The 19,721-nt window shown below is 44.8% G+C and overlaps 1 protein-coding gene across 1 annotated transcript in view; it reads left to right on the top strand.

Moving 5' to 3' along the window:
* Positions 1-356: 356 nt before the first annotated feature.
* LOC138670310 (LON peptidase N-terminal domain and RING finger protein 2-like) overlaps positions 357-19,721 on the top strand; it is an 83,115-nt gene continuing 63,750 nt past the window's right edge. The window contains exon 1 of the mRNA XM_069757528.1: positions 357-1,701. Coding sequence (XP_069613629.1) covers positions 747-1,701 — 955 coding nt within the window. The 5' untranslated portion in view covers positions 357-746. The remainder of the gene's footprint in view (positions 1,702-19,721) is intronic.

The following is a 19,721-nucleotide window of genomic DNA, read 5'->3' as shown; positions in this document are numbered from 1 at the left end:
CGGTGACCCGCCGGTGGCGAGCGGCCGGCATTGTGTAACACCCCACAGCTGCTTACATAAACTTCTCAGGGTGGGGGCGGGGAGCAGTCGCCTCACGTGTTCTCCTGAAGGTGACAATGCCGCTAGTGGCCACTAGGGGGCAGCACGTGTCTGCTTCCACTAGTCAGTAATTAGAGGAGCCCTGGCTGTAATCCGCGGTGTGGGCGCCTTAACCCGTCCACTGCTGGCTCATTCCTCAGACGGGCATTTAGTGCTATCCCATCCTGGAACCGCAGCACTGCTGCCAGTCTGTACGATGCAGTCGTGTCTTTCAGAGAGCAGGCGGTGACGTCACGGCGGCGGACTCCGCCTCCTCTGATGAGGTCACAGCTTTGGGGATAGACCCGGGAGGAGAACTTGCTGGCGGCTGGCACGGCAGACAGTGCGCTGCTGCACGGGGCACACACACGGCGGTGCCCACACACTGCCCGGCCGAGGCCTGCCTGTGGATTAGGGCACCGGGATATCTCCGTGCGCAGGGACAGAGGCGGCACCATTGGACGCAATGACAGAGCGGTGCCAACTTGGCTCCTGTGCTGGCAGCTGCGGTGGGCATGGCCCGTGTGCTGCAGTGGAAGCAGGGCACCCCACAAAGTCCTGTGCGCTATAATCCGATCTGCTGCACCCACAGGACACGGAGCATGACCCCAGAATGTGAGCCCCCTGCCCTGCTGATGGCTGGACCCTGCCCCTGCTGATCTCCAACCATGGAGGTAAGGTCTCTGCCCCTGTGTGACCCCCCTGGACTATGCTCTGAGATGCTGGGGGTGGCAGAGGAAGCCTTCAAGGCTGGCAACTTTGACCTGGCAGCAGAGATCTATGGCTCCCAGCTGGATGAGCTGCCCCAGCCTGACAGGTCTCTGTATCTGAAGAAAGGAGATGCTTTAGCCCTGGCTGGGCGAGTTGCCGATGCTTTGGCCTCGTACACGAGGGCAGCAATGCTGCGCCAGCTCTGTCCGGAGGAGCTTGGCATACTGGTGGAGAGTATAGCTCAGAACATCAGGGAGAAAGAGCTGAAATTACCTTGTGCCAAGCTGAAGAGTGATAGTCTACATCCTAATGAGGCGTACCGAGCCTCCAAAACCTGCACTAAAGCCCCCCCTGCGGGGCAGTCCCTGGTGGCAGACCTCTTCTCCTGTCCCCCCCCTGCGGGGCAATCCCTGGTGGCAGACCTCTTCTCCTGTCCCCCACCTGCGGGGCAATCCCTGGTGGCAGACCTCTTCTCCTGTCCCCCACCTGCGGGGCAATCCCTGGTGGCAGACCTCTTCTCCTGTCCCCCCCCTGCGGGGCAATCCCTGGTGGCGGACCTCTTCTCCTGTCCCCCCCCTGCGGGGCAATCCCTGGTGGCGGACCTCTTCTCCTGTCCCCTGTGCGGACTCCTGCTACTGGACCCCGTTACGCTGAATTGTGGACATTCTTTTTGTAAGAGATGCAGAAAATCAACTGAATGTAGTTGCTGCAACCATAGAATAAAAGGCAAAGCGGAGGGGTGTGAAGCACCTTGCCTGGACCTGAAGGTTAACGTGGTGCTTGGGAACCTGTTCGAGAAGTGGTTCTGTGTGGAGACGACGGTGCGGAGACTGTCTGTAGAAGGAGACACCCTATGGGAGAACAATGACTTAATAGGTGCACTAGAAAAAATCAACACGGCATTGGAGCTGGGTAAGTGGCATCTCTGCACCCTCAGGTCATTATTACAGCCGACTATTAGTATAAAGCGCTGTTCGGATCATACCGAGGTCAATAACGATGACCTTACCGTCCTATGTGACCGAGGAGGTGAGACGCATCTGCACACAAAGTTCTCCAGACAGCTGACTGACGCCGGTATTGTACACCGGTCCCATTTAGGCTACGTTCACATTTGCGTTGTTGGGCGCAACGTCGGCGACGCAACCAACAACGCATGTGCACAACACTGCGTTTTGCGATGCATGCGTTGTCATAAGAAAGCACAGAGCAGGAATTTCGGCGCAGGAAAAACGCTACAAGTAGCGTCCTCTGCGCCCTGTCTGTGCGTCTATATGACGCATGCGTCGTAAAACGCAGTACAACGCATACCGGCGCATGTCCATGCGCCCCCATGTTAAAGATAGGGGCGCATGATGCATGCGTCGGTATGCGTCAACAACGCTGCGCCCAAAGGCGCAAATGTGAACGTTGCCTAATAGGACTTGCATCCATCCCGCCTATCATGCCCTCCCCACTGACCTGACATTAATAATGGCTGCATGCACATTAGATGAGAATGGGCCTCCGATCGATCGTTCATTCTGCGCTGACCATAAACACACTACAGATTCCCCCCCCCCCCCCCCCCCCCCCGCCAGTTCAGATTAGTGGCCGAAAATATCCAACACACCCAACTGTTTTTTTAACTACATTCTTCATTAGGTTGAAATGAAGGATTATCCCTTTAACCAGACCAGCCGGCCAACGTTCGTTACTGTCGAAATCTTCAATTTCGGATAACTTTAAACTTAGTGCTTCGGCTACCTTAGGAGCGGTTCTTGCGTAGACATTTTTTTTTCCATAGACACAATACGTATCTGTACAGAAAATAGAAAATTAGTGGTAATTAAAGGGATAATCACCTTATTTTGTGTTGTGACATATTGCTAGGACATGCCATGCGGTTTATGATGGGGGACCAAGCTATGTAGCCTTCAGAGATGGAAAAGATGGAGGTTCCTTTGGCATTTCTTTTTCACAGGTGGCACCAGGAACTTCAGCATTGCTTTTTTTTCTAGGGCAAAGACAATGAATTCCAGGAGTGGTCACATCTTGGCTATCTATGGCAGATTGGTAGGATAGGGCATACGTGGCTGATAGATGCGGACCCCATGTATGAGTGCAAAGGAGGGCGCTGTACTGGAGATGAGCACAGGTTGGGGCTTTTATGACCGAGGGTGGTGTTACAAATTTGGAAGCAGAAACTAGAGAAGATCTGCTTTAACCGCGTTCCATGTGCGCACACCCTTCGGGCATATGCCTTTCCCAGTCCTGTATGCAGATGCTTAGGTAGTGTTAGGGCGGATGCTATGGGAAATGCCACACTGGTTTTCTCATGAAAATATAGAGAATATGTCAAAAGAGAAAAAATTTGTGCCACCGAGCATCCAAGGTGTGCTGCATTTAGGTTGTGTGCCTTGGTGAAAAAATATGCATAGAATTTTAATTTTACTGTTGTCAAAAGGGATTGAAATGGTGAACAAATCTCCGCTGTTATTAGCTCCGTTGACCTGTTTTTCGTTAATTGCATCTCAGACTTTAAGAACCTTTCTTGTGACTGAAGGACTGAATTGTCAGTTGATGAATTGTCAGGTCCTTATCTGCAGTGGGATCAGGGTGTCCTCCCAGACTGCACGTATACAGGAAGGGAAAGTTGTGTGCCGTACACTGGGGCATAGCAAACACTGCTGCCAACTTACATAATCCCACTGCCAGGTTTCCCATCACGTTGGCTCAGAGCGCTGCAATGTGACACAGGGAACATTTAAAGGGTTATTCCTAAAATATGAAATGTACAACCCAACTGATTGCGAGGGGTTCCTGAGAAAGGGGCTTTGGAACATGGTACTCGGGCTCTGCAAAGCCCCGTCTTCACATGTTCAACCTCTCCTCTACTCATTGCCTCATTTGGTCCATACAAGACAGTCTCTGCCGAGCCTTATTTCCAGGTTCCGAAGCCCGTATTCAGGATTGCTGGTATCCCAGCCATCAGTAAATTGCAGTGAGGCCGGGGTCACACTTGCGAGTTCAATGCAAGAAACTCGCGCATCAAGTCCTGTCACTGCCACCGGCACGCAGGAACGGAGCGTTCAGCTGCTACAGCCGCACACTTCGGTCCCGAGTGTCGGCGGCAGTGCCTGGACTTGATGCGCGAGTTTCTCGCATTGAACTCGCAAGTGTGACCCCGTCCTAAAGCTTAGGAAGCTACCCCACCCACACCAGGCTCTGTATGTACATTGTCTATTAACAGTGAGCTTCTTATCACAGGAGGAAGTGGAGTCGGGCTAGCACTCACATGGCCAGCAAATCGCGGCAATGATAATCTCCTAGTGATAAAACCTTCATTGTAAGTAAACAGCACATAGCCTGAAAAGTGACACATCATTGAATTCTGTGTTTTAACCGCTCCCTCCCATTGTTCTCAGATTATATAGCAAAATCCTGCTGACAGATTCCCTTTAATGAATGTTAACAAATAATGAACCTTTGTCAAGTATCATTCCTCACAAAGGCCCAATTTTGGAGATTAAACGTAGCATGTCATGCAAATGTAATAAATTGTATCCTGACGAGAAACCGATATAGCAGGCTTCTTTTCTTATACAAGTTCTAAGTATTGCCAATGGCCTCTGTCCACACCATCAAATTGCATTTTAGGCAAAAAATATGATTCATTTCCTGGGGAAAATAGTCCCTAAAACACACATTTGATATTGTGCTTAGCAATGTAGTGTCAAGCTCTTTTCCTTCATGCATCACTCACAGTGAATACTGAAGACAAATAGAAACAAAGTCACAGTTGCTTTTTTTTTTGTTCATTGCAACAACAGATAAAAAAGAAAAGTAGAAAGTCATGTACCCGCCCCTAAAAATACAAGCAAACAAAACTACAGCTGGTTCATTTAAACTATACCCTCTCACAGCTGTTTAGCCCCTTTCCGACATCGGGCGTAATATTACGCTGATGTCGGACTCCCCATGTTTAGTGTAGGCTCCGGTGCTGAGCCCACACGTTTCTGGGCACACATCAGCTGATCTATACAGCTGACCCGTGGAATCGCGATCCACCCGCGGCTGTTAACTGGTTACTAATCCCGCCCCACGATGATCCTGTCACATGATCGCGGGTCAACGATGGATCGGCATGACAACCAAAGGTCTCCAGCAGACCTCTATGGTTGTCATTGCCGCATTGCTATGAGCGCCGCCCAGTGGTAGTAAGTGTGCATTTCTGCTGCATACGGGTGATCTGATCATCGCCTGTATGTAGCAGAGCCGATCAGACAACTGCAGCTTCTAGTCTCCCATGGAGACTGTTGAAGCATACAAAGGTAAAAAAAAAAAAATGTTTTTTAAAAGTATTTAAAGAAAATATAAAAGTTCAAATCACCCCCTATTCAAAATAAAACAATAAAAAACAAACATACACATATATTTGGTATTGCCGCGTTCGGAATCACTCGATCTATCTATAAAAAAAAAAAAAGGATTAACCTGATCGCTAAATGGCATAGAGAGAAAAAAATCAAAACACCAGAGTTACGTTTTTTTTGGTCACCGCAACATTGCATTAAAATGCAATAATGGGCAATCAAAAGATTGAATCTGCACCAAAATGGTATCATTAATAACGTCAGCTTGGCACGCAAAAAATAGGCCCTTACCCAACCCCAGATCACGAAAAATGGAGATACTACGAGTATTGGAAAATGCAGAAATCCTTTACACACCCCATAGAGCAGACGGTGTGCTCCAAAGTATCTGGTGTAGATGAACGCCTCAGCAGCCCAAATCTCTTTCCTGTCCTAAGGGTTTGTTTTATTGTATCATCAGTCAAGGTTATGAAAGGATCGGGTGAATGGTAACTGAATGTTCCATAACACTTCATTATACAATGAGTCACCTACTTTATGTAAGACTTGACAACCCCTTTAATACAGTGCATACTGTTTCAGGACTCTGTTGGAACAGTTTATTGTTTCCAAACATGTCACACTTTATCCTTCAGGCATTGTCTAACTTTACCTTATAATTTCAGCAATACTCATTTCCGTCCTAGCATTTGTGCCTCGGGCAGGTAGAATATGTTTCTAATTTCTACAATGTCCTTACATAGTGACAAATGTATAATTGGTGGCGAAAGGTTGAACTTGATGGACCCGAGTCTTTATTTTCCAATCTATGCAACTATGTAGATGTATTTGTGTTTATCCCCTCCCCCCCCCCCCCATTCTTTTTAATGGGTGAAAAATACTGAAATAATTGACATGTTGCAGATTGGAAAATGATAATAAATAAAAAGCTGCATGGGCACGAGATGTCAGAAGTCTCATTCACTGTGCTGGTACTGTAAAGCGCTACGTTTTTTTCATGGCAAGAATGCAGCAAGTGAACAACCTTTAATTAAAGGGGTTGTTATCCTAGTACACCACTCATTGTCTCCTTCCTGTGTCCTCTGTAGATTTGTAAGCCCGCCCACACCACTGATTGGCACCTTCCTGTGTACACTGTAGATTTGTAAGCCCACCCACACCACTGATTGGCACCTTCCTGTGTACACTGTAGATTTGTAAGCCCACCCACACCACTGATTGGCACCTTCCCGTGTACACTGTAGATTTGTAAGCCCACCCACACCACTGATTGGCACCTTCCCGTGTACACTATAGATTTGTAAGCCCACCCACACCACTGATTGGCACCTTCCTGTGTACACTGTAGATTTGTAAGCCCGCCCACACCACTGATTGGCACCTTCCTGTGTACACTGTAGATTTGTAAGCCCGCCCACACCACTGATTGGCACCTTCCTGTGTACACTGTAGATTTGTAAGCCCACCCACACCACTGATTGGCACCTTCCTGTGTACACTGTAGATTTGTAAGCCCACCCACACCACTGATTGGCACCTTCCTGTGTACACTGTAGATTTGTAAGCCCACCCACACCACTGATTGGCACCTTCCCGTGTACACTGTAGATTTGTAAGCCCACCCACACCACTGATTGGCACCTTCCCGTGTACACTATAGATTTGTAAGCCCACCCACACCACTGATTGGCACCTTCCTGTGTACACTGTAGATTTGTAAGCCCGCCCACACCACTGATTGGCACCTTCCTGTGTACACTGTAGATTTGTAAGCCCACCCACACCACTGATTGGCACCTTCCCGTGTACACTATAGATTTGTAAGCCCACCCACACCACTGATTGGCACCTTCCTGTGTACACTGTAGATTTGTAAGCCCGCCCACACCACTGATTGGCACCTTCCTGTGTACACTATAGATTTTTAAGCCCGCCCACACCACTGATTGGCACCTTCCTGTGTACACTATAGATTTGTAAGCCCACCCACACCACTGATTGGCTCCTTCCTGTGTCCTCTGTAGATTTTTAAGCCCACCCACACCACTGATTGGCTCCTTCCTGTGTACACTATAGATTTGTAAGCCCACCCACACCACTGATTGGCACCTTCCTGTGTACACTATAGATTTGTAAGCCCGCCCACACCACTGATTGGCTCCTTCCTGTGTCCTCTGTAGATTTGTAAGCCCGCCCACACCACTGATTGGCTCCTTCCTGTGTACACTATAGATTTGTAAGCCCGCCCACACCACCGATTGGCTCCTTCCTGTGTCCTCTGTAGATTTGTAAGCCCACCCACACCACTGATTGGCTCCTTCCTGTGTACACTATAGATTTGTAAGCCCACCCACACCACTGATTGGCACCTTCCTGTGTACACTGTAGATTTGTAAGCCCACCCACACCACTGATTGGCACCTTCCTGTGTACACTATAGATTTGTAAGCCCACCCACACCACTGATTGGCACCTTCCTGTGTACACTGTAGATTTGTAAGCCCACCCACACCACTGATTGGCACCTTCCTGTGTCCTCTGTAGATTTGTAAGCCCACCCACACCACTGATTGGCTCCTTTCTGTGTACACTATAGATTTGTAAGCCCGCCCACACCACTGAATGTCTCCTTCCTGTGTCCTCTGTAGATGTGTAAGCCCACCCACACCACTGATTGGCACCTTCCTGTGTACACTGTAGATTTGTAAGCCTGCCCACACCACTGATTGGCTCCTTTCTGTGTACACTGTAGATTTGTAAAGCCCGCCCACACCACTGATTGGCTCCTTCCTGTGTACACTGTAGATTTGTAAGCCTGCCCACACCACTGATTGGCTCCTTTCTGTGTACACTGTAGATTTGTAAAGCCCGCCCACACCACTTATTGGCTCCTTTCTGTTTACACTGTAGATTTGTAAAGCCCGCCCACACCACTGAATGGCACCTTCCTGTGAACACTAGATTTGTAAGCCCACCCACACCACTGATTGGCTCCTTCCTGTGTACACTGTAGATTTGTAAGCCTGCCCACACCACTGATTGGCTCCTTTCTGTGTACACTGTAGATTTGTAAAGCCCGCCCACACCACTTATTGGCTCCTTTTTGTTTACACTGTAGATTTATAAAGCCCGCCCACACCACTGGCACCTTCCTGTGAACACTAGATTTGTAAGCCCACCCACACCACTGATTGGCTCCTTCCTGTGTACACTGTAGATTTGTAAGCCTGCCCACACCCCTGATTGGCTCCTTTTTGTGTACACTGTAGATTTGTAAGCCTGCCCACACCACTGATTGGCTCCTTTCTGTTTACACTGTAGATTTGTAAGCCCGCCCACACCACTGATTGGCTCCTTTCTGTGTACACTGTAGATTTGTAAAGCCCGCCCACACCACTGATTGGCTCCTTTCTGTGTACACTGTAGATTTGTAAAGCCCGCCCACACCACTGATTGGCACCTTCCTGTGTATACTATAGATTTGTAGGCCCGCCCACACCACTGATTGGCATCTTCCTGTGTACACTATAGATTTGTAAGCCCGCCTACACCACTGATTGGCTCCTTCCTGTGTACACTGTGCATTGTCTTCAAATTGCCAATGGTGGGGGTGGGATTACACAAACTAGCCTAACTGCTGTGCATATGAGACCTAGTCAAGCAGTTATAATCTCCTGCTGATAACACTGATTATATTTTACCTACGACACCCAGCCTAATAAGTGATACATCATTGGAATCAGGCTCACTTGCCCTGTATAATACTGCTCTTAGATTAAATGGCAAAAACCTGCTGACAAATTCCCTTTAAAGTGAGCATGGTACATTGAACAGTCAGTCAGGCAGCAGTATGTTATAGAGCAGGAATAGATGAACAGATTAATGTATAGGTTTGTGGAAAAAGATTCGGTATAACTTGTATTTTCTTCATTTAAGTATCCACACGTTCTGATCTTGTTAGTCAAGTGGGTGGTGCTAATTATAGATTGGAAATATCATTGCATACACTTGACTGCTTAGCTTAGAATGATCAGACATTTCAATGCATCAAATGCCATTTTTATCAAGTTTTTTCCCACAAACCTATATCTCGATGTGTTCTTCTTCTCTATAACATGCTACCCATATCTTAGATTCCTTTTAACACCATGCACACAGATTATGCATTTACACTGCGACTCTATGGTCTCGCCCTGGTTAGATGGCACTTAAGGTGCAGTCTTCCTTCCAGAAGCAGATGCCTTCAGCCTGTCTACAAGTGCACCACTGCCCAGGCTCATTAGAGCATCTCCGGCAGTGAGAACCGAGGAACGAGAGAATCCCGAAAATGCTCGTTCCTCAATTGACCCATCTAAATGGGCCCTAAATGAAGAGAAATCAGATTATGGTGCACTGACTCTACGTATTCTCGTTCTGTAGGGTAAATAATCTGGTGATTGTTTGTGGTCTGTGCATAGTTAGCTTGGAAAGTCTGTCAACAGCTGTGGTCAGTGTTAGATATATTACATAAGCAATACTGGGCTCTAGTCTAATCTCTAAAAACACATTACCAAATGCATGAGCACTTCGTGATGGAAAAACTCAGATAACCTTATTATTCTGAAAGATTACCGTAAATGCTAAAGCAAAAACACAGACGTGTTAAGGTTTATTTCAATGTTGGGTAGAAGAAACAGTCTAGACCTGAAGATCTACACACAGCCTCACCAAATGTCATATTTACTGAAGCCACCCCTAAGGGAATATACAATGATTAAATTACATTTTTTTTCCAAAAGGAGTTGGATGATGTCTGCTGTGACCATCACCTACAATGCTTGGTTCTGTTTCATTTACTGCAATACGTCTTACCCTCTTTCTCTGGGACCTCCCTAGAGAGACCATTATGATTCGCCTCACCATATATAGTGGTCCATGCACAAAAAAAATCTAAATTTGCGCTGCCCCCAGTTTGAAAAACCCTGATCTACAGTCATAGCTAAAAGTTTTTGAGACTGATAAATTTTGCCACTTTAGTTTTTATAGTGGCAATTTGCATTAACACTAACGTATGAAGAGTGATCAGATAAAGTGCACCGTCACTTCTTGCCATGAAAATTAAACCACATGACTACTGAATGTCAGCATTGACACAAAATTACCAGTTTGCATAATTTGTGATCTTCTCGTTAGCTCAATAGAAAGTGTTAACGAGCACGGTTGATATCATTCCATCATGCTGATTGAATTATAACAGCAGACTTGTTGCTTTAAAAGAGAGTGGCTGCTTGTTCACCATAACAGTAATTTTGACCAGGCGTGTCCAATCTTTTTATATGCCACTGTATATTAATTTACTTTACTTTATTGGCCTCAGTCTACTGGTCTTATGCATTAAGCCAATAGTAGTCTTCTTACTTTATCTACAACTTTGGCTAGTGAAATATTTAAATAATTATTAAAGAGTAAATGTAGTAAAGAGACGACACACTCCTATAGAGTGATTAAAGCAATCATGTTAATACCTCTGTAACCCAATTATAAACTATATGTGCATTAGTTCTTGTCATATGCTGGTGTCTCCTAAAAGAGTCTGTCATCTTTGGAGAAGTCTTTAGCACGTTGTATATAGACAATGGCTCAGCTTGGATGTAGAGCACCACGCCTCCCTGGGCCCTAGGGATAGGCTCCGAACCCTTTCAGGAACATGGGCAGTAATGCTCCTTGACAACATCCACATTGTAGAAACTACACACTGAAATATTTGTCATAATAACTTTGTAGAATGTATATCCAACTCTTGAGTCCAAATCAGATTTATGATATCAAAGCTTGACTGTGACTTCCTGGGTGGTTCTATTTAGTTCTTCTGAGCAGCTCTGCTTTCTGATTGGTGAAAAATATAAGTCAGCATTATCACATCATATTCATAAAGAATGTGCATACTGTCTTATGATTGCATAAAATCACTTGCATTTCAAGCAATCGCAATCAGCATAGATATTGCTCCTTACATTTTTTTTTCTCCTATACTGCTGACTACTTCTACTAACCATCATCAGAGATAGTAGAATTTTGAACATTAGTCTTTTCACTTAGAATTTCTGTGACGCCAGTGACTATGCATGGACTTACTTTGGAGCAGGATAGTTCAAAAGGTCCAGGTTCAATATCAAGAGGGCTCGTAATGGACAAAGGGGAAAAGACAAAAGCGTAGTCAGGTAACAGTCCAAGGTCAGAGTATCAGGAAGATAGTGGATCAAGACAAAGGAGTAAGTCAAATGGATTGTCAAAAGGAAATTCCAAGGTCGAAAATGGAGATCAGGTTATAACTCCAAGCACCGTGCAGATAAACACACCACTTGAACAAAGCTACATTTGGCAAAGGTCTGGCAGTTGTCAGAGTGCTAAATAGCCCTGTAATCACCGACAATTGATGACACCATGAGTGGTGGAATCGTGACAGTTTCTGCTTCAATGACAAATTATTTAGCGCCTTATATCAAGATCTCTAGAACGGATAAAGCAACCCTTGTTTAGGTTAGGTGGCTGAAAACCAGGACAGACCTTGTCATACTTGGGCTGTGTGCCCACGTTGCGTTTTTTATGTGTTTCTGATGCGTTTTTTGCCGCAGCGGAAATGCTTAAAAACCACATTCTCATGCAATCCTATGGGATTCCGCAGTTCCTGTGCCCATGCTGCGGATTTTCCCACTGCAGAATCGCATAGCAGAAAAATCTGCAATATGTTCATTATTTCTGCAGAATCGCGGTGATTCCGCTGCCATAGGATTGCATTCAAATGCTCACTTTACACATGTGGCTATGTGTTGTGAATTCTGCTCTTGGGCTCCCTCCGGTGGTTGAGTGGTAGTGCTGCGGTAGTTGGATCGCAGCATTTATCAGGTGTATCCATTTTTTGCAATTTGGGCTGGGCTATTTAAGTCCTGCTTTATCCTTTAGTCAGTGCCTGTTGACCATTGTTTTTGGAGGATTCACATCCAACCTGGTCTCTCCTGGTCTGCTGTTCTTTTCTTCAAAGATAAGTTCTGGCCTTGTTTTTGCTGTCCACCTGCTGTGGACCTTATAGTCTGTGCTTTTTCTTGTTTTTTTTTGTCCAGCTTTGTCTGTGAAGGATTTTTTGCAGCCTAGCTGTGTCTCTGGAGATGCAGATATACCCTCCATGTCTTTAGTCAGATGTGGTGTATTGTATTTTCTGTGGTGGATATTTTCTAGTGTTTTAATACTGACCGCATAGTACTCTGTCCTATTCTTCCTTTTTAGCTAGTATGGCCTCCTATGCTAAATCCTGATTTCATGTCTGCGTATGTTATTTCCCTCTCCTTTCACAGTCAATATTTGTGGGCGGCTGTCTATTCTTTGGGGTTTTCTCTGAGGCAAGATAGTTTTCCAGTTTCTGTCTTTAGGGGTAGTTAGTTCTTAGGCTGTGTCGATGGGTCTAGGGAGTGTTAGGTACCCCCCACGGCTACTTCTAGTTGCGCTGCTAGTTCAGGGTTTGCGGTCAGTAAAGGTACCACCTTCTCCAGAGTACGTCTCATGCTGCTCCTAGGCCACCAGATCATAATAGCTATGCCCACCATGCATAAAGTGAGCGCTTCATGTGCGGATGGTACCCGGGCCTGGAGGAGAGGAGACTCTCCTCCCGGCCCTGGGATCCATATTCATGTAAAAAAAAAGAATTTAAAATAAAAAATAGGGATATACTCACCTTCTGATGGCCCCCGGAGTCCTCCCGCCTCTCAGCGGTGCACGCGGCGGCTTCCATTCCAAGGGATGCATTGTGCCAATCACCTGAGATGACGTCGCGGTCATGCGGCCGTGACGTCACAAAGGTTCTTCGCGCAAAGCATCTCTGGGAACGGAACGTACCGGGAGAGCCGCTGAGGAGATCGGGGGCCGTTGGAAGGTGAGAATAACCTTTTTTAAAAAAATTTTTGATTATTTTTAACATTCTATCTTTTACTATTGATGCTGCATCGGCAGCATCAATAGTAAAAAGTTGGTCACACTTGTCAAGCACTATGCATGACAAGTGTGACCAACCTGTCAATCAATTTTTTCAAGCGATGCTTGTACAGCACAAGCATTCTGCAAGCTAAAAACGCTTGTGTTTTGCGGGAAAATGCATGCAAATTCCGCATGCGTTTTACCCGTGGCAGGGAGTTGCGGAAATGCTGCGGACATTTCTGCAGCATTTCTGCAACGTGGGCACATAGCCTTACAGCTAATGGGTGGATACAATTGTATCTCATCTAGATAATCCTCTGTGAGATAAACAGATCGTGAGCAGCAGTATGGATCTCTTCTGTTTTCATAGTTTGCTACAGTAAGGGTATGTTCACACGTTCCTGATTTCCATCCTTTTTTTCACGACTAAAAACCGCAGCTCTTTGCAGAAAACGCAGGTCCTTTTTTTGGTGCGTTTTTTTATGCATTTTTTGATGCAGTTTTCTATGCAGAGTCTGTGTGTTTTCTAGGAAGTTTTTTAGGGTTAAAATGGCTGAAAATACCCTAACCCTATCCCTAACCCTAACCCTACCCCTACCCCTATCCCTAACCCTATTCTAACCTTAGTGGAAAAAAAAAAAAATTCTTAATTTTTTTATTGTCCCTACCTATGGGGGTGACAAAGGCTGTCATTTACTATTTTTTTTATTTTGATCACTGAGATAGGTTATATATATATACATATATATATATATGTATATATACACCCACGAGTACTAAGAGAACTAAGTAATGTAATAGATAAACCATTATTTCTTATTTTTAGTGACTCTATAGCGACAGGGTCTGTTCCGCAGGACTGGCGCATAGCAAATGTGGTGCCAATATTCAAAAAGGGCTCTAAAAGTGAACCTGGAAATTATAGGCCAGTAAGTCTAACCTCTATTGTTGGTAAAATATTTGAAGGGTTTCTGAGGGATGTTATTCTGGATTATCTCAATGAGAATAACTGTTTAACTCCATATCAGCATGGGTTTATGAGAAATCGCTCCTGTCAAACCAATCTAATCAGTTTTTATGAAGAGGTAAGCTATAGACTGGACTACGGTGAGTCATTGGACGTGGTATATCTCGATTTTTCCAAAGCGTTTGATACCGTGCCGCACAAGAGGTTGGTACACAAAATGAGAATGCTTGGTCTGGGGGAAAATGTGTGTAAATGGGTTAGTAACTGGCTTAGTGATAGAAAGCAGAGGGTGGTTATAAATGGTATAGTCTCTAACTGGGTCGTTGTGACCAGTGGGGTACCGCAGGGGTCAGTATTGGGACCTGTTCTCTTCAACATATTCATTAATGATCTGGTAGAAGGTTTACACAGTAAAATATCGATATTTGCAGATGATACAAAACTATGTAAAGCAGTTAATACAAGAGAAGATAGTATTCTGCTACAGATGGATCTGGATAAGTTGGAAACTTGGGCTGAAAGGTGGCAGATGAGGTTTAACAATGATAAATGTAAGGTTATACACATGGGAAGAAGGAATCAATGTCACCATTACACACTGAACGGGAAACCACTGGGTAAATCTGACAGGGAGAAGGACTTGGGGATCCTAGTTAATGATAAACTTACCTGGAGCAGCCAGTGCCAGGCAGCAGCTGCCAAGGCAAACAGGATCATGGGGTGCATTAAAAGAGGTCTGGATACACATGATGAGAGCATTATACTGCCTCTGTACAAATCCCTAGTTAGACCGCACATGGAGTACTGTGTCCAGTTTTGGGCACCGGTGCTCAGGAAGGATATAATGGAACTAGAGAGAGTACAAAGGAGGGCAACAAAATTAATAAAGGGGATGGGAGAACTACAATACCCAGATAGATTAGCGAAATTAGGATTATTTAGTCTAGAAAAAAGACGACTGAGGGGCGATCTAATAACCATGTATAAGTATATAAGGGGACAATACAAATATCTCGCTGAGGATCTGTTTATACCAAGGAAGGTGACGGGCACAAGGGGGCATTCTTTGCGTCTGGAGGAGAGAAGGTTTTTCCACCAACATAGAAGAGGATTCTTTACTGTTAGGGCAGTGAGAATCTGGAATTGCTTGCCTGAGGAGGTGGTGATGGCGAACTCAGTCGAGGGGTTCAAGAGAGGCCTGGATGTCTTCCTGGAGCAGAACAATATTGTATCATACAATTATTAGGTTCTGTAGAAGGACGTAGATCTGGGTATTTATTATGATGGAATATAGGCTGAACTGGATGGACAAATGTCTTTTTTAGGCCTTACTAACTATGTTACTATGTTATGTTACTATGTAAAATGCACTTTGGAACGAATCTGCCGGCCGGCAGATTCGGCGGGCGCACTGCGCATGCGCCCGCCATTTTGCAAGATGGCGGCGCCCAGGGAGAAGACGGCCGGACGGACACCAGGAGGCCGGGCAAGTATAGGGGGGGAGATTAGGACACGGGGGGGGCATCGGAGCATGGGGGGGGCATCGGAGCACGGGGGGGGGGCATCGGAGCACGGGGTGGGGCATCGGAGCATGGGGGGTGTGGGATCGGGGCAGCCACACTCCGCCCACGCACTTCCGCCCGCTTCCCCGCACTTCCTGCTGCAGCGGTTCGGCACCACAAACCGCAATAAAACCCGCAGATATATTTTTGATCTGCGGGTTTTACTGCGGGTTTGACCTCACAATGGAGGTCTATGGGTGCAGAACCGCTGCGGCTCCGAAAAAAGAAGTGACATGGTACTTCTTTTTTCCCGCAGCTATTCAGCGCGGCTTTTTTTCTGAATTTCAGGATCGTGTGCACAGTGGTTCCTGTTTTCCATAGGGTACATTAATAATCTTTATAATCTTTATTTTTATATAGCGCTAACATATTCCGCAGCACTTTACAGTTTTTGCACACATTATCATCGCTGTCCCTGATAGGGCTCACAATCTAGAATCCCTATCAGTATGTCTTTGGAATGTGGGAGGAAACCGGAGTGCCCGGAGGAAACCCACGCAAACACGGAGAGAACATACAAACTCTTTGCAGATGTTGTCCTGGGTGGGATTAGAACCCAAGACCCCAGCGCTGCAAGGCTGCAGTGCTAACCACTGCGCCACCGTGCTGCCCATTTTCCGTGCTGGTACATTGTACTGTACCCTGCATGGAAAACAGCTGCGGAACCGCAGTGGCAAAAACGCTGCGGTTCCGCAGAAAAAAACGCACTGTGTGAACATGGCCTATATCAGAATATTCTAAATCTAGCAGTACAGGGCCTGTCCTATTCCATATAAACAGTTTATTCCCAATAGATAAGTAGTATGCACTGGATACCTGGAAGCACATATCACCCCTGGGCTTAGAACTCAGCCTGGCTAATAGCTGTAAATCATTCAGTTGAGGCAATGAAAACTAAATCTCCGAACACTAACGAATACTCGGAGGACACCCGAGCAACGAGTACACTCGCTCATCACTATTGTTAAAACTATCGTTCTGTGCAAGTAGCATATTATGTTATTGACAGCACATAGCCTGTTTATACAAAACTACCGACAATGTTTTTTTTAAAAATGTACGCACTTGACAAATGAGCATTTTGCTAGCTTGTCAGGTGATTGCCAGCCTGTTTAGATGTACAAACATTTGAGAATGAGTGTTCCTACCCATTGCCTGATCATTGACGCTTCGAAATGGGCCTTTACCCTACTTGGCTCTCCTCTGTCATGTGCGTAGTGTAAACAACGCATGTGCTCACAGCCTGAAAAATATGATAAGAGAGCAGGGAAAAGTCAAGATATGTAATGTAATCAGTGTACTTTTTGTTCAGTGCTGTTTGGGTTTTAACCACTTTGCTGCAAGGTGTTTCTGGTCAAGTTTTACATTTATTTTTTATTTATTTTACTCGCTTATATAGCGCCATTAATTCCACTGCTCGTTACAGACATTATCATCACTGTCCCCATTGGGGATCACGATCTAGATTCCCTATCAGTATGTCTTGGGAGTGTAGGAGGAAACCGGAGAACCCGGAGGAAACCCACGCAAACACGGGGAGAACATACAAACTCTTTGCAGATGTTGTCGTTGGTTGGATTTGAGCCCAGGATCTTGGCGCTACAAGACTGCAGTGCTAACCACTGAGCCACCATGCTGCCCTAGGTTTATGTGTATCAAATGTATACCCATAACTATATTATTTCTTTAATTTTTTTATAGCTAACTGGCACACAAATAATTGCCACCTGGTGTGTGTCTTTTGTGCAAATCTGCATCACACAGTAACAATTTGTAAAACACAAGTTTGATCAAATGGAAAGGAAACAATAACTGAATACCTGTGTACTTCACGCAGATTGTGAAATTGTATTGATTACCCCTTTGCTGGGATTATGTTAGCCGAATAAATAGAGATCTATGCGATTGGTGATGGTTACCACCTACTCTGGTATTCTGTGCGGAAAGCTACACTGCGAAAACAGTTTATATTGTTCTTGAAGTGTCCTTCACTTCTTTACGATTCTACTTCAAGGATTTTGCTGCAGCGCATGTCCGAACAAATGTTTTTTGTTTGTTTTTTCACTTTGTAAGTATGTCATTGGTACCATGCTGGGCAGGGATTTAGAATCAAAGTATTTAATATTCAAGTACGGTACATGTAAATTATGCATGAGCCATAAGCCAGCTTCAAAAGTCAGACTCTTGCTTACGAAATCGCCACTAGCGATCAGGAAAACCAATAGCATTTTCTTAGTGTCAAAAAATGGCTTTCTCTTAAAAGTCTGTGCAGCTGGTATTTACTAGCAATTCGGCTGCAAATAGCTCATGGCAACTATTTATAGTCAAGTCTTGTAAAGCGCTGTGTTAATGAACGATAGGTTAGCGCGTCATCGCCTTGATGAAAACAACAGTGAATCCCGGTGTTAATCATAGTGTTAGGCATTGTTGGTTTTATGGGTTTCCTGCATTCTCGCAGTTAAACTTTATGATTTATGTAAAAAGGCCTATCATTTATTTATTTTCCGAGAATAGGGCCGCTTTACATCAGCATGGTGCATCCAATTATCATCTATTTTTGTTTAGTTTGTCCATTTTTATCAAGGTGGCATCTGATGTTTTTTCTTTTGTATGTAGAAGAAAAGGTTTCCAAACTTCCTTTACCCTTTAGAAAGTGAAAAGCAGACAGCATGTCAATCGTCACGGTTTCTATTTAAGCACTGATGGTGAATCTGGCCATACGTGCTAATGGTTTTGTGTTTCATCATAAAAAAAAAGGTGTATGAATACAATAATTTGTGTGAATAAGGCCTTGCACGTATATAAAGTATCGGTGGGCGAAAGTCTCAAAATAAAATGGTTTATTTACTTGCACAATATGCTCTGAAGCATAAATAAAGATTATTATATATTACTAGATGGTAGCCCGATTCTAACGCATCGGGTATTCTAGAATATGTATGTATATAGCAGCCACATACTATATAGCACAGGCCACATAGTATATAGTAGCCATGTATTATATAGCATACAAATAGTACGTGGCCTGTGCTATATAGTATGTGGCTGCTATATATATACATACATATTGTAGAATACCCGATGCGTTGTATATAACGCAGCCCACGCAGTATCTAACACAGGCCACGTAGTATACAGCAGCCATGTACTATATAACTGCCCATGTAGTATATAACACTGCCCACGTAGTATATAGCAGCCATGTAGTATACAGTACTGCCCACGTAGTATGTAGCAGCCATGTAGTATATAGTACTGTCAACTTAGTATATAGCAGCCATGAAGTATATAGTACTGCCCACGTAGTATATAGCAGCCATGTAGTATACAGTACTGCCCACGTAGTATATAGCAGCCATGTAATATATAGTACTACCCACGTAGTATATAGCAACCATGTAGTATATAGTACTGCCCACGTAGTATATAGCAGCCATGTAGTATATAGTACTGCCCACGTAGTATATAGCAGCCATGTAGTATATAGTACTGCCCACGTAGTATGTAGCAGCCATGTAGTATATAGTACTGTCAACTTAGTATATAGCAGCCATGAAGTATATAGTACTGCCCACGTAGTATATAGCAGCCATGTAGTATACAGTACTGCCCACGTAGTATATAGCAGCCATGTAATATATAGTACTACCCACGTAGTATATAGCAACCATGTAGTATATAGTACTGCCCACGTAGTATATAGCAGCCATGTAGTATATAGTACTGCCCACGTAGTATATAGCAGCCATGTAGTATACAGTACTGCCCACGTAGTATGTAGCAGCCATGTAGTATATAGTACTGTCAACTTAGTATATAGCAGCCATGAAGTATATAGTACTGCCCACGTAGTATATAGCAGCCATGTAGTATACAGTACTGCCCACGTAGTATGTAGCAGCCATGCAGTATATAGTACTGTCAACTTAGTATATAGCAGCCATGAAGTATATAGTACTGCCCACGTAGTATGTAGCAGCCATGTAGTATATAGTACTGTCAACTTAGTATATAGCAGCCATGAAGTATATAGTACTGCCCACGTAGTATACAGCAGCCATGTAGTATATAGTACTGCCCACGTAGTATATAGCAGCCATG

Source organism: Ranitomeya imitator, chromosome 3 (genome assembly GCF_032444005.1).
Source record: "Ranitomeya imitator isolate aRanImi1 chromosome 3, aRanImi1.pri, whole genome shotgun sequence".
Lineage (NCBI taxonomy): Eukaryota > Metazoa > Chordata > Amphibia > Anura > Dendrobatidae > Ranitomeya > Ranitomeya imitator.
This window is presented reverse-complemented; position numbering and strand designations above follow the sequence as displayed.